Genomic DNA, 16199 nt, shown 5'->3' on the forward strand with positions numbered 1-16199 from the left:
TAAAATAAAATAAAAATAAATGGAGGGAGGATGTAGGAAGAGACGACAGGAGAGATGCAAGGAAGTCTGGCTAAAAACCGACTGGGTAGGTGACGTTCAAGGAGGGAAATCCCCGACCTGTCTCCCCTATAGCTAAACTAGGTAGCTCCATCGGGCATCAGAACAAAATAGCTAGATCTCAATTGACGAGGGAAAATTCACAGATAGACAGGGTGGGGGCTAGGACAGAAAAGAAAAAATGAACTTCCGTTCTACTGAATAAGATCCTTTTTACCTACCCCATGTGAAAAACCCGGACCCCTCTAAACTTGATAACACTTTGAAGCCCCTTGGATTACAGGTAACACCTCTCTTACTTCATATGTGACGAAGGTGCCTTACACCGAAACGCACGTCGGCGCTACCACCAAGGACGGCAACATTACACCATCTAAATTGCCCTCCCACTGTTGCACCCCTGTCCATGCAACCATAATTCCATCTATCTGTTGCAGGCTTTGTGAAATCCATCAGGTTGAACGGTTTGAATGTGTATGAATATGAATGATCCCTTGTAGATGTGAGTGTCTGTTGAGCCCCCCTAAAGTGCCCCGGAGCGCCTGGAACACTGAACTGTATGATGATGTTTACTTCCTGACTTGATATGAAATATCACGTCGATTGTTTTTATAAATCTCTGAATATCCAATCCCTGAATGTCTTTTTATAAATATGTGCATAAAAATTAATAAAAATATATATTTTTCATAAAAAGCATGATTTGAATCTCTGGCTCTGATACCTGGTAATATTGCTCCTTCACTAACAGAACTGGATCCTTTGGAGGACCATTGGGTATTTATTTTGGCAGGGTGTCTTTCTTTATTTCTGCTAGGACAGGTGAGGGCAGAGGTCATTAGCAGGAAAATGGAGAGTAGAGCGGGGAGGGGTAGCGGACAGGACGGGCCACACAGGCGCTCACGGGTAGATGGAGGATCGCCATAAATCAGGTCGTGATTAAGTGCATAAGTCGCCGGACAGCTGGAGGAGATCCGGGTACTACCACTGGCGTGGCCCCTCCGGCGCTATCAGGATCATCCTGGTGTTGGTCCTGTAGAATTTCTGAATCACCGCCGGGATCAGAGGCAGGGGAGGAAAGGCGTACAGCAATGTCTGCGACCAGCTGATCAAAAGAACGTTCCCCCGTGAGCCCTGTTGGGGGAACCTGGACGTAAAGACGGGGCATTTTGCGTTTGCCGCATCTGCGAACAGGTCTATGTCCGGTAAGCCCCATTGATGAAAAACCTCCTGTGTGACTTCTTCGTTGAGCACCCAATCGAGAGAGATCTCCACGATGTTCAACCCAGGAGATGTAGATCTGTCTCCTGATGACCTGGACCCAGGTGACTCCACAACCACCGTGACCTGTTCCCTCGACGGCGAAAGCTTCGACGTCGAAGATGTTTGTGTGACCAATGGCGTCATGCGAGGCCTTGATGCTTTAGCTTATATAGCGCAAACAGCTACCCAACAAAGGGTTTCCCGGCGCTGTGATTCAGTAATAGCTGACAGGACAACTGACTTAGATGTTGAATAGCCAGGTTTTCAAGGCTTTTCTGAATTTCATGTAATTCAGCTCGGAGCGCAAAGCCTGTGGCATGGCATTCCACAGTGAAGGTCCAAGTAAGGCGAAAGATTTGCCACCCATGCGTGCAAGTTTTATTTTAGGGATGACAAAATTGTTGGCTGTTGCAGATCTTAGAGTCCTAGCTGGATGGTAACGGTGAACCAGATTTTGTAAGTACTTGGGGGCTTTTTTTGTAAAGATCTTGTGCATAAAGCATAGGGACTTGAATTTAATCCTATTCTCTATTTTCAGCCAGTGCAGTTCACGGATAAATTTGGTGGTGGGTGAGAAAATAGGAATTTTACTTAACAGTCTGGCAGCTGCGTTCTGCACAGTTTGCAATCGGCGGATTGTAGCTTTATTTGCCCCCATATATAACACATTAGCGTAATCTAGTCTTGATGTTATTAAGGCATTGATGACCGTTTTTTTTGTGTGTTCTGGTAGCATCCAGCAAATTTTCTTTAGCCACTTTAGGATAACAAAACAGGTGGCATTTTCTACATGCTCCGGGATCCCGCACATGGGCGGGGATTATTCATAGATTATGACTATTGATGAGTATCCCCTGGATGAGAAATAACATTTAATTTTTGTGCCCATACTTAACAATATCAAGCAACAATCTGCAGTTTGTTACCCTCTGCAACAAGAGGAAATGATCAGATATGACACCTCGCCCCCAAATTTGTGTTAGACGAAAGAGTCAAAGTAATGGAGTCACTCTTTAAGGCTGGAGATTTACCTGCTCCTCAGACCGCTGTTGTGAGATATTGCCCCTTTAATTTTGCTGTTTTTGAAAATATTGTACCTGCACAGGCTGTTCTCGGCACTCCAGGTGCTGTTGTCTCTACCAAAAAGGTGTATGGGAGTTTCGCTGTCCTCAACCATATCTCTTGAAGATTCGATCTTCAAGCGTTGAATCTGTTCACCTACATGGGTACCAAATAAAGAAGAGCCAGAAAAGGGCAAGTCTAGAATGTTCCTTTGTCCTTGAAGGCTCAGTGAAGTGGCATATGCCACGTGCCTACTTTGGGTAAGTTCTTGGCCCCATTGATAGTCTGGTCCGAAGTTATAATTCTCGCTTTGAAATATCAAGGAAGAATAATTAACTGCCCGCTCTGCTGATTAGGTGTCCTACAGCTCGCCTGAAAGAACATAGGGCCTTAGCCGACCAGCAGTTCTCTGACAGGACAGCAGGGAGAAGTTACAAACCACAGTTATCTTGGAACACAAGACTGGAAGAGCAGCTGAGCACTAAAAAGAATAAGGCTAGGGTCCTGATGCTTACAGTAACACGGGCTCCGGCGTGATGCTTGCCTTTGATGGTGGCTTCCCCTTTTACTGCAAGGGAGTGGAGGGAGTTCCGTGGCCCAGATCTAGTTTGAGTAGTTCTCGCCTTGGGAGGAAAGGTGTGTATTTTATTACCATATAATAACCTTGGAGTAGGGGTACCGGGCTTCACATCACAGATCTGCAGTCCTGCCATTTTCAACCTTTATTTTGAAATAACATGTGAGGAACTGTTGTAAAAGAAAGCTGGTTTTATTGAATGAACGTTCTGGGGATTGTGTTATAAAAGATAACCAATCACTGGTTAGTGGCCAATGCAATCGAGCATCCTCAGAGAGAGAAAAGGTAAAAAAGAGTATCTTGAAGCTAGCGGACGAGTTGGCACTAGCACATGAGTTAGAATGAGTGACAGTGCTTGACTCCCACTACTACCTATGAAGTAGCTTCGCTTGGAAGTCTTGGGGCTTTGGTGGGGACAAGGAAGAAAACATTCAGAAATCTGCCAAGTACGGAAGAATTTGCGGATGCCATTCTGCAAGGTAACTGAACCTACCCCCGCACCCTCCCCCAGCACATGTACTTGTGTGAAGCAGAACAGCTGGCTGAAACATGGCTTTCGTTTTGGTACAAAAGGAGCCTCTGATGCTTGTAGCGTTCATCCACAATGTTTGCAGACACGAAGTATTAAATACAAAAGGGCTTCTTCGTGTTTCTCTAGTGACCTTTAAATGTACTCACTCATGGCTGTGCCTCTAGTGTGACAGAAATGGGGCAACAAGGAATTAGAATATTGTTTTTGACCCCCCACTTCACCTTAATGGTAACCCCCTTTTTAGGACTGTTGTGTTCCAGTGCCCTTGTAAGCCCTCATTTATCTGACAAAAGCTACTGTCTGGGCTCTGCACACTGCTAAGCACTGCTACTGTTGCACAGTTTGTCATTATCCTCCAACTTGATGGTGGAAGTTGTCCTTTAAACTCCCCAAGTCTAACTGATGGGCAAGAAATAACTTAAGCTTTAATATCCTCACATGGCTTTAAGCACAGGCCAGATTTACCAGTCATAAACTAGCACAAGATGCAATTAATGAACATCAACAGATACTTACCCTACCCACCACCCCACGGCCTCGGACTGTCTCCAGGGTGCCTGAGAGACTGAAAATTCTCCAATGCCGCTCCCGGAGCTGCACCACTTCAACACCCAAATTCTCCAAGCGGATACAGTAACGCCACTGAAGAAAGACAAATGCAACAGGGTTAGAGTTCATTCAAAATCGTAAGTGGATTGTCCGACAGACCCGGCCACCTCTCCGAATAATTCTAGAATAAGTCTAGAGCAGGCCAAGGTGTTCCCAGTTTTTGATGGCACACAATATTAACAAGTGAGAGCAGAACTGGTTTATAAGAGAGAATACAAAACAAATTGGCTCTAATATTGATAGTAGTTCTTACCCTTACAGAATACTGCCCCTTACCCTCTAAGTATCAGTTTGTAGCATGTAGAACTGTAGATTCACATGCTCCCACCCTCCTCCTCAGTCAGTACCTTGTTTGCACATCTCTGAAACATTAGGTATTTGCTTTATGTTTTTACACCATTTGCTCAGACATCACATTCTCGTAACTACCTACTACGTAATTACACTCACCCGCTGTGTTGAAAATAGTCAGGGCTCAAGCGCATTCCCTACTAAAGGAGGAGTCACAGGAGACCTCTTTGAACAGAAACGTGGGTGTCGCTTGTGCCATTATCCTAGAGGGAGAGCTGGTGTTAACTGGGACTGCTGGACCTCCACGGACTTTCCTTGCCAAAGGAACAACTATTGTCGGCCCCCGCAGCGCGGGTGCCGTTCGGGCTAGGAACTGTGTGAGAGAGCCCTGGTGCTGAAGAAGGAGACTGACTCACAGAGTGCCTGCAGGACTGCGAGGACCAGCATGCAGTGCGGCTCTTGATCTGCCGCAGCTGGTCCTCTTCCCGCCCCCCACCTCCGGAAAGAATAAACCTTTCGGCGGCCATTGCCTACCTGGTGTCGCTTGTGCCATTATCCTAGAGGGAGAGCTGGTGTTAACTGGGACTGCTGGACCTCCACGGACTTTTCTTGCCAAAGGAACAACTACTGACGGCCCCAGCAGCGCGGGTGCCGTTCGGACTGGGAACTGTGTGAGAGAGCCCTGGTGCTGAAGAAGGACACTGACTCACAGAGTGCCTGCGGGACTGCGAGGACCAGCGGGCAGTGCGGCTCTTGATCTGCCGCAGCTGGTCCTCTTCCTGCTCCCATCTCCTCCTATTTAGCCTCCTCCTTACCCGCCCAAGGGCGGGCCCGTTTAATCCCGTTCAAGGCCATGCAAGACCGGACCGGGCCTCCCCTCTTTATTCTGCTTCCCTGTGGGCTCCAAATTGTATGTATACCATTCAACTAATCTCTTTAAAAATAGTTGCTCTGAGTTTGTTTTTGTATTATATAAGATGGCTACACGTGAAAGCAGGAGTAAGGCCGCATTGGGAGGGAGCCATCTAACAGGAACACTAGACAATTTTATAATAAGGGCCAACTCTTTTATAGATCAAGGCATAAGCCTAATGGAGCGTAGAGTCTCCCAGGACCTAGCTATGGCCAAAAGGTTGTCTATGGGCCATATTGCTTCTGCCCGAACCCCAGAGCATACTAATAGACCGAATCTTATTGAGACCCAAGCAGATGTGCATTGTATGCCTAATGTAACTCTTCAAGTACCTGCACAACTGCCCACTGTTCCTGTAGCCCCTATGGGACTAGAAGTGTTAGATGAAACCATAATTGAAAACCATAGAGGTCGAGGTCCGTGATGAAGAATCCAACACTAGAAAATTGCGTGGTAGGCGGGAGTGCGCGATATCAAAACGAAAACGACCCACCGCCACTGCCCCTGGTGGAAAAAAAGCTAAAGTAGCCAAAGTATAGTCCACTATTGATAATATAGACATACCAAACAAACAGGGGGAGGAGCAGGGGCCAGTATCAGAGGTAGCTCTGAATGGGCAGGATGCTTCACAAACCAACGCTAACATAGATGGGCCGCAAGAGCATAGAGTTGGTGACGATGTAGCAATAATTGATACAGGTATATCAGAGGAGGGGGGTCGCCCTCCTAGTGAGGAATCTGGGGAAAATGTTTAAAAATCTATTAATTCCCCTGGAAACCAGACTGTCACGTATTGAAAACCAGCTCCTTGAGGTGGAAAGGAGTATAATAACACTGACAAGTCTTAGCTTAAATAAAATGCCAAGTAAAACAACTCTGGATACTGTACCAACAAGCCTCAGTCGCAGAGAACCCCAAGTTCAATCCTGCGGTTCAAAGGTTAAGCTCGAATCCCACTGATCTAGCTGGGAAAAACCCTCTAGAAATAGCTAAGGATCTTACTAACCTAGGCTCAATGGGCATAAAGTCGACTCTGTCAAGTCCCAAAGAGCATCTGACAGGGAGGATACCAAAGGGTGGCTTTATTAACTTACCACCAGAAGTTAGCCCATACGTAGTTGTTTTGACGGGGGTCCCAGTGCTAGGTAACCAACCTGAGGAATCCTTTTGGGCACTTAAAAACAAAGTATCGCACTGGCTTAATGTCAATCGGCCTTTACCTCCACACATAAAGAGCAACATTTTAATGGTACGGAGAGTTCCTTGGATAGGATACACTAGGAAAGAATCTCCAAGGGACTGTGTGGTTGTACATTTTGAAGATCCCCAAACTACGCATTTTATTTGCTCATGGAGCCCCCAGGATTATATGGCTACCATTGAAACTAGATCTCTTTTGTTTTTTTATCCACCTAGTGTGCGATCCGATGGCGGTGGAAACTGGTCTAGGGTCAAATACCATGCTCGTGGGGGGTCAAACCATAGGGGTTCAAATACCCCTTATAGATGGGGAGGAGTTCCCACATTTAATAGGTTTAGTTGCTTAGAATCAGTGGACTGACTGAAGCTGAATGTGGGTAGTAAACCCAGCATCAAGGGTAAGGCAAACACAACAAGTCCAGAGTTCAGTCATAATCCTAGAATAAGAATGACAGAGGTGGAAGAGTATGTTGAAAGTCAAACCAATCCTAATGTCTGTGTTCCATCTGGGGGAAAATGTGTCTCTAGTATTTCTCTTAGTGAAGGGAGGTTGGGGGCTGAATATGCACAGGGGGGCGAAATGTTGGAGGGTTCATTGCACCATATAGAAACTGTGAACTGTGATATTAGAATGGGAAAATGTTCTAACATATTAGATGGTGAGAGCTCTATATGTGGGACTCGTATAGAAACTAGAAGTGCAATGGATACTCCCTCAATCCAGGGGCGAATTAGCACTGGAAATGGTAATGCTCATACTCTGAAACTAATATATGGAATATAGCTGGACTGACAAAAAATCTGAGCGATCCTGACTGGTCCAACTATATAGACTCGAGTGAAATTTGTCTCCTCCAGGAAACGTGGTCACTTAGTACACCTCACAGAGTAGGTTACAAGTCTTTTGGAATTAGTGCAATACCATCTGTGAGAGGTAGGCCCTCCGGTGGACTCATCACCTGGGTAAAAGTAACCCTGAAAATCCAGGTTGAAGTTATGGACTCAAATTCAATGGACATTTTGGTACTAAAAATTACCACGTGCGAAGGGAAGGTGTTACATCTTATTAATGTCTATAATAGACCTGCTCCATTATCAAAAGAATCAATAACTTTAGTTAAATTGGACTCATTTTTAAATAGAATAGTTGATAAAGGAGCTGTAATAATAGCTGGGGATCTGAATTGCAGCTATGAACCAATTGTAGGCTTGGGTGACGTTTTCGATGAGGAAGACAAAGCGAACAACATTCCTTTGTTGGATAATATAGAACCTGTGTATTGTTCAGTCGTGGCAGTTCAATTAACGAAGCTGTCTGCAGAACATGGACTGAGGGCTTGTAATGGCCGTCTCCCGTCTGATATATCTAAAAGACCTACCGAGAAGAGCAATTTAGATTTCATAATTGTCTCCCTGGACATTTGGCGGTACATGATCGATCTAGAGGTTAAAGACAGACTAGAGAGCGATCATCGCTCCATTGGATTTATTACTTGAACCATGTATAGTTAATGGGGCGCTCAGTGACAATATAATAGAAGCCCAAACTGATCCCTGTGACGAAATTCTTGTTAGTAATAATAGGCGAGCTTTAAAATGGTCCCACTTATTACAACATGGTGGAACTCTCGCAGATATCTATTTATTATTCGCTAAGACATTCTCCGACTTTATAAATTCATCTGCTGGGGTGGTTAACTCGGACACCTTTATAAAATTACACAACAAGTTTTTTAAAACCCAAAAAACTATGGTTACTAAAATGCCAACAAAGAAACACCAAAAGTTAAATAACCTGTCACATAGCAAGCCATGGTACGGCAAGACGTGCCGGCAGTCTAAAAAAAGTCTCTTCTTGGCAATAAAAACAAAATCGCCAGGTGTTGTTAGATTGGCACGGAAAGAGTACAAGCAAACCCAGGCGGCTGCAAGAAAAATTTGGGAAGAAGATAGTTGGGCTGAGTTGCTGGCAGCTGCAAAGGCAAAATATATTATAGGGTTTTGGAGATTAGTGGCAAATGGGAACCACATAGGAAGAGTAGTCAAGGATGATTACCTAGACAAACTCACGTGGGTCAACCATTTTACCACTTTATACAAAAAATACGAACCCACAAACGCTATCAGTGAAGATGCACCATGGCTGATTCCCTCCAGTATTAAATTGGAATTTAGTGTAGAGGAAACGGAGATGGCCATTAATGCCGTAAAAAATGGGAAAGCTCCTGGCTTAGACAAAGTCCCAGGTGACCTTTACAAGCATGAGTTAAACATTTGGGCACCATACATAAATTATTTGAGTAATGTATTGGCGTCAGGCGCAGATTTCCCAGAAAGTTGACGGGGAGCAGAGATTGTTTTAATATTTAAAAAGGGCAATAGGTCCGACCCATCGAACTATCGCCCAATTAGCCTAATGGATATTCCCCCAAAAATCTATTCAAGGCATATTTTAGCTCGGGTAAATTTGTGGATGGAAGATAACTCGGTTCTCACAAAATTCCAAGCCGGGTTCAGGAGCAAATTGAGCACTGTCGATCAAGTTTTTCGATTTTGCTGTTTCTATTGGAAGTATGTCCATATTAGAAAGGGACATCTCTACGTTGCGTTCGTAGATCTCAGAGCTGCGTTCGACATTGTGCCACGTGATCTTTTATGGAAGTCCATCTATATGTTGGGCTTACCAGCCTGCTTGCTGCAACAGATAATTGAGCTGCACGTGGAAAACTTTGGTAAAGTGAGATGGGGCCCTAATGGGGAATTATCTCAGAATATACCGATCAAGCGTGGGGTCCGTCAGGGCTGTGTGTTGGCCCCCACTTTATTTTCACTATATGTGAACGATATCCCCACACACTTGGCTGACTGTAACAACGATTCCCCCAAATTCAATGGTGAGAGGGTAACCGCGTTACTATTCGCGGACGACACCATACTTATTTCCCAAACCTCCAGAGGCCTACAGGCACTTCTTAACTCGTTCCATGACTACTGTAATAAAAAGGGACTTGAAATAAATGCAAAGAAAACCAAATGCATGGCCTTAAATCCTTATAAACCACAAAAAGGTTGTTTAGTATTAAACGGACAGAAACTAGAATCTGTTCAAAACTTTTCCTATCTGGGAGTTTCCCTTGATTCTAATTTTACATGGAAGCCCCAAACAGAGAAGAGTAAACTAACATTCACACAAAATACTATACCCATTCTAAAAAAACATGGCGCAAGTACTAGCAAAGCTGTTTCACCAGCATTAGAGTTATTGAAGTTCAAGGTCCAGTCCGCAGCATTGTACGGTGCAGAAATTTGGGGGCCCATGTCGAAGAACGCCTTCTCAATTATTGAGAACAAATTTTTGAGAAGTCTTGTAAAGGCTCCAAAGAGCACCCCTTTGGTGCCATTATTGTTGGATTTGAATATCAAAAGAAAAGACCATTATACCATCTTGTGGCCCCTAATGTTTTGGGTGAGACTTTGGTTAACGCCAGAATTGCAGGATTATAGAAATGGGTTAAAATAGATAATGTGCCTTGATGTACTAAAATCTAATGTATGGCTAAAACATGCTCGGTTTTGGTTCTATAAAATTGGTTTGCCCCAGTTCTGGGACGCTCCGGAAACTTTACCCCACAATTTAAAAAATCTGGTGAAGATTGCTTTTTGGGTCTTTGTTGAAAGTCCCATGATTAATGAAAATATGAGTGGAACTTTAACACGTAATTTTTTGAACTTCAAGGACAAGCCCAGTTTTGAGAATTTTCTCGATGAAGTTGAACCCCCACTAGCCAAAACATTATTTATGAAACTGAGGTATGGTAATCTTTTGACCAAATCAACCTTGGCATGTTGGACTAGGAGGGGCAAAGATGTTGAAATGACCAGTGAAATCTGTACTATGTGCCAGGGAAATTTTAAGGAGGATGATCAGCATATCCTTTTCTTCTGTCCGACCTATGTGACGGCTAGAAGAAAGTGGATAAAACCCTTATGCAATCTTTTGGGTATAAGATCATGCAAAGAGGCACTGAGAATTATTAAATCCGACACGACTAGAACAATAGTATGCAGTGTTAGCAGATTTCTGTTTTCTGTCCACTTTGTGCGCAGCAAGAAAGGCTTAAAATTGTAAGCCAAGACCTATAAAGGATGTTATTTACATTATACCCTGAACTCTCTTCATTAGCCGAGTAATTCCTAAAGTGTATGTTAAATGGAAGACTGTAAGATAGTCTTATTTTATTGTATGTTAACACTTTTTGCTGTTTAGCTCCCCCATCCAAATGTTCATTTATTATCTGTACTATATTTATTAGCCTAAATGCTCACCAATCATTACAATTGTTTCTTTTTAATCATACTTGTTTTATTCTGTACCAAAATTGGTTTATGATGATATGTAACTTATAAATGTACCGTTGTTTTGCAAATCTTTTCTGGTCAAATTGCGCCGAAATAAAGATGAAATGAAATGAACAGAAACAACTTGCAACGTCCAAGCCCAACACTCAATGGCAGGAGTAAGCAGAACATGACAAGCATGCTACGAACATTTAATTTATCAATATTGTGGTTTGCTGAAAACCTGTGTGTTAAGTAAGGTCTAAAGGTACTTTTTCTAACACGGAGCACAAATACAAGTGGAACAATGGACCAAAACAAAGCTTGCTAGAAATCTCATGCAGCTCATGTTAAAGGAATATTCTGAATTTATCCTGCTCTAACGGCAAGGAATTTCGGAACAATGATCCTTAAAACACTGTCTAATGACATGATAAGGAATATCACAGGGTATGTTTTTTTGATAAAAGATCATTAAAGCCATAATCAATGGAAGGGATTTACTGAATTCCATCGACAGACCTTCCATGTTAGCCCTTCAAATGAGCCAAAGACCATGAAGGTCTGCACCTTACTTAACAGCTGTTACAAAGTATCACATTTAAGCACATTACTCATTCTATTCTTTTGTACCAATCGGTTTAAAATGTCATCACCTTACACCTGAAGCTCCCAAAATGCCCTAAAAGCACAGTAACACTTACCCAGTACACATGGGAGTTCTGTGCTTCCTGCAAAGACAAGGGAAAAACAGAATTAGACATGCCAGTTCACTGATTAATGGTAGTTAATGCCTAGCCTCCACCAATGGGAGATACATAGTATGTCGCCTCTACAAGGAGGGGTGACAGCATGCCTGCCAGGGAAACCAATCCAGAATAAATATTGGTATACAGAAGTAAGGAGGAACTAAGGCTCAGTAGACAGGATGGAAGATGTTCAGAAAGGGTCACTAAGGATCAGGAGACACGACGACGCCAGACAGGTCGGCAGTTAAAGCACAAGTTACTTATCACGGTAACGATATATCTGTAAGAAACAGTAGTTAGTATTAGATTCCTTACCTTAGAATATCCTCAGGCGTTAGACTGGATCCGGAAACTTTTGCGTAGCAGTACCCTTGCGCGTCGGTAGGCGTCGTCTGCGGCTCCGCGTCAGTCGTCGGGATGACGTCGCCGGAGTACTTAGACGCCGCCCTCGCGCGCTGATGTCAGTTCTTACACACAGCTTTTCCGCACCAGAAACGCAGAGCCATGATAAAAACCAACACTGGTGCCATGAAACTAGGGCCCTGAAAGGGGATGACCGTAACCCTAGATATCGGTTCGCAGAACGGGGAAGATGGGTGGGGCGGTAAGGAATCTAATACTAACTACTGTTTCTTACCGATATATCGTTACCGAAGGTAAGTAACTTGTGCATCTGAAAGAAACAGGTTAGTATTAGATTCCTTACCTTAGAATAGATACCCCAGCAATACCAACCCCGGTGGTGGGTCTGCGAACCAATAATCACACCAGAAAGTCCTGGAGGACGGAACGGCCAAAGAAGCCATCCCTCCGGACTTGGCTGTCCAGGCAGTAGTGTCTTGCGAACGTGTGCAGGCAGGCCCACGTAGCTGCCTGACAGATGTCCTGCAAGGGGACTCCCCGGCCCAGGGCAGTAGAAGCCGCCGTGGCCCGAGTGGAATGGGCCCTTAGCCCAACAGGAGGCTCCTTCTTAGCAAAGGAGTAGCATGCCTTGATGCACAAGACGACCCACTGAGAAATGGTCCGCTTGAGCACCGCCCGACCTATCTTAGCGCCCACGTAACCAACAAAGAGTTGGTCATCCACCCGGAACTGGCGTGTGCGATCCAGATAGAAGGAAAGCGCACGTTTTGGGTAGAGACGGTGGAGCCTCTCTTCCTCTTTCGAGGAAAGCGGAGGCGGAAAGAAGGTGGGCTAGGTGATGGACTGCCCGATGTGGAAGGCTGTGACTACCTTGGGCAGGAAAGAGGGACTCATCCGCAATACAACTTTGTCCGGATGGACAGAAAGGAAAGGAGGCTTAGAGGAAAGAGCCTGGAGCTCACTCACTCTCCTGGCAGAGGTGATGGCAACCAGGAGAGCAGTCTTAAGCGTAAGAAGACGAAGAGGACAGTTATGAAGCGGCTCAAAAGGAGCACACATCAGATAGGTTAGAACCAGGTTCAAGTCCCACTGGGCCATCACGAAAGGAACAGGGGGGAACATATGAGTGATGCACTTCAAGAACCTATTTACAATCAGGGACTTGAACAAAGAAGGCTGATCAGGTAGCCTTAAGAAGGCAGAAAGGGCAGAAAGGTAACCCTTGATAGTGCCCAGAGCAGAGCCCTGCTGGGCAAGAGAAAGAAGGAAGAGGAGAACCTCGGACAGGGGTGCAGAGAGAAGATTCACAGCCTTTGCTGTGTACCATGCCACAAATCTGTTCCACCTGCAGGCGTATAACGACTTTCTGGAGGGACGCCTGGCTGCCAGAATCACAGTACAAACTTCAGGAAGCAAGTCAAATGGCCTCAACTGTCGCCGCTCAATCTCCAAGCATGGAGGTGGAGACTGGACAGGTTCGGGTGGAGGACCACCCCCTACTGCTGCGACAGAAGGTCCTCCTGAGGAGGCAGACGAATCGGGGGATCAACAGACATACTGGGTAGCTCGGGATACCAATATATTCATGCCCAGTCCAGAGCCACAAGGATAACTTGGGCCGGTCTTGCCTGATCTTCTTTAGCACTCTGGGCAGAAGTGGTATAGGCGGAAAGGCGTACAACAGACCGCAGCTCCACACGCGACGAAAAGCGTCTCCGAGCGAGTGCCGCCTTGGAAATTCCAACTTGCAGAACTGATGACATTGCGCGTTCTCTTCTGTGGCGAATAGATCTAACCAAGGCTCTCCCCATTGCTGAAAGAGGCCTTGCGCCACGTCCGAGTTCAGATGCCATTCGTGATCCATCATGCACCGACGGCTGAGTTTGTCCGCCCTGACGTTCAGGGAACCTGCCATGTGTTGAACCACCAGGGTCATGCCCTGATGTTCCAGCCACTGTCAGAGGCGCAGAGCCTCCTGGCATAGGGTCCACGACCCCACCCCGCCCTGTTTGTTGCAGTACCACATGGCGGTGGTGTTGTCCGTGAACACCTGCACTACACTCCCCCGGACAGAGGGGAGGAATGCTTTCAGTGCAAGCCGGATCGCCCGCAGCTACAGAAGGTTGATGTGGAGCTGGGACTCCGCCGCAGAACAGAGGCCTCTGATCTCCGCCTCCCCCATGTGGCCCCCCCAGCCCTGGAGGGACGCCTCTGTCACAACTACGTGCTCCGGGTGGGGTAGGGAGAGGGATCTGCCGCTGACCCAATCGCGATCCGTGAGCCACCACTGCAACTGTCATGCAGTTCCCTCCGAGATCAAGACATGGTCGGACAAGTTGCCCTGATGCTGGGCCCACTGAAACTTCAGGTCCCACTGCAGAGCCCGCATCCGCCACTTGGCGTGATGCACCAGAAGGATGCAGGAGGCCATCAGCCCCAGAAGCCGCAGCGTCAACCTGACCGAGACTCGGGATAACGGCTGAAAGATCGGAATCAGAGCCTGAATATCCCAAACCCGCTGTTCCAGAGGATAAACCCGAAACTGCGCCGAGTCCAGAACCGCTCTGATGAAGAGGACCTTCTGAGAGGGACACAGGTGTGACTTCGGCACATTGATGGAGAACCCTAGCAGGTGCAGGAGGTCAGCCGTAGTCTGGAGGTGGCTGACGACTGTCTGGGGCGAGCCCGCCTTCAACAACCAGTCGTCGAGGTAGGGGAAGACTGAAACCCCTAACCTGCGCAGATGAGCTGCGACCACCGCCATCACTTTCGTGAACACCCATGGGGCGCTGGTAAGGCCAAAGGGGAGCACGGTAAATTGAAAGTGCTCGTGGCCTACCGTGAACCGCAGGTAGCGCTGGTGGGGCGGCAGGACGGGGATGTGGAAATAAGCGTCCTGCAAGTCCAACGCTACCATCCAGTCTCCTGGGTCCAGGGCAGCAAGGACCTGAGCCAGTGACAGCATCTTGAACATCTCCTGCCGGAGGAAGCCGTTGACGTTCCGCAGGTCCAAGATAGGGCGTAGGCCCCCTTTGCCCTTCTTGGGAACCAGAAAGTAGTGGGAGTAGCAACCACACCCTACTTCTGTCCCAGGAACGTGCTCGATGGCCCCCTTGGCCAAGAGGGCCGTAACTTCCTACCGTAGAAGTTGCAAGTGATCCCCCGACACGCGGTGGTATTGCGGTGGCATGGCTGGAGGGGTCACCTCGAAGGGGAGGGAGTAGCCCCTTTGGACGATTTGCAGCACCCACTTGTCCGATGTGACGGAGCGCCAGTGGAAGTGGTGATGGCGAACCCTGCCCCCACGGGCATCACATGGGCCTGGAAGCTCAGACTAGGAGGGTTTAGAAGCGGATGCTGCAGGGGCGGATGTGGACTGGCCTCGCTGTTGACCCCGACCGCCGTCACGGCGGTTTCCACGTACGCCACCGCGCTGGACGGTAGTCTGTGGCCCGTGGCTGGCTGCACGTGTGGGGGCGCCCCTTCCTTGGCCACGAAAGGAGCGAAAGGCAGCCGTTTGCTGGCGCGGGGCCCCGTGGCCCAAGGACTTGGCCGTAGCCCTGGAGTCCTTAAAGCGCTCAAGCGCATGGTCTGCCTTGTCGCCAAAGAGGCAACGGCCATCGAACGGCATGTTCATAAGAGTGTTTTGGATATCAGCCGAGAAGTTGACGGACCTCAACCAGGCGTGGCGATGAATCGCCACCGTCGTTGTCTTCGCTCTGCCCAATGAGTCCGTGGTATCCAGCCCACACCGGATGGAGTACCGTGCTGTATCTCGACCCTCAGCAAGGGCTTGGGGGAGTTTAGTCCGGACCTCCTCCGGACATTGTGGCAGCACGTCCGCGACCGTGTCCCACAGAGAGTGGGTGTAGCGGCCCAAGAGGCACGCGGTGTTGACTGACCGCAACCCCAAACTCAGGGAGGAGAGTATCTTTTTTCCGTATTGCTCGTACCTCTTGGATTCCCGATCGGGGGGAGCCGCCGGGAATGCGGTCTGGGAGTTGGAGGCCTGGATGACCAGACTCTCGGGGGTGGGGTGGGTGGACAGGAAGGAAGGGTCGCCCGGAGCCAGGCAGTGGCGTCTGGCCACGTTCCTATCTACAGGCTGACCTGTAGCGGGCCTGGACCAAGTGCCCAGAAGAACGTCAGACAAGACCTCATTAAACGGCAGGAGAGGCTCGGCCGAGCTTGCCTGCGGTTTAAGGACCTCAGTGAGGAGGTTAGTTCTCATGGCCGCGACAGGGA

At 47.3% G+C, this 16199-nt stretch overlaps 1 protein-coding gene across 2 annotated transcripts in view; it reads right to left on the reverse strand.

The window, feature by feature from the left end:
* The window catches only part of POLDIP2 (DNA polymerase delta interacting protein 2), a 286234-nt gene that overhangs the window by 38133 nt on the left and 231902 nt on the right, over positions 1-16199 (reverse strand). For both annotated transcript variants that reach the window (XM_078680138.1, XM_078680137.1), the window contains exons 8-9: positions 11547-11573; positions 4008-4133 (exon numbers count right to left, since the gene is read on the reverse strand). In XM_078680138.1, coding sequence (XP_078536264.1) covers positions 4008-4133; positions 11547-11573 — 153 coding nt within the window. The remainder of the gene's footprint in view (positions 1-4007; positions 4134-11546; positions 11574-16199) is intronic.

Source organism: Lissotriton helveticus, chromosome 3_1 (assembly GCF_964261635.1).
Source record: "Lissotriton helveticus chromosome 3_1, aLisHel1.1, whole genome shotgun sequence".
Lineage (NCBI taxonomy): Eukaryota > Metazoa > Chordata > Amphibia > Caudata > Salamandridae > Lissotriton > Lissotriton helveticus.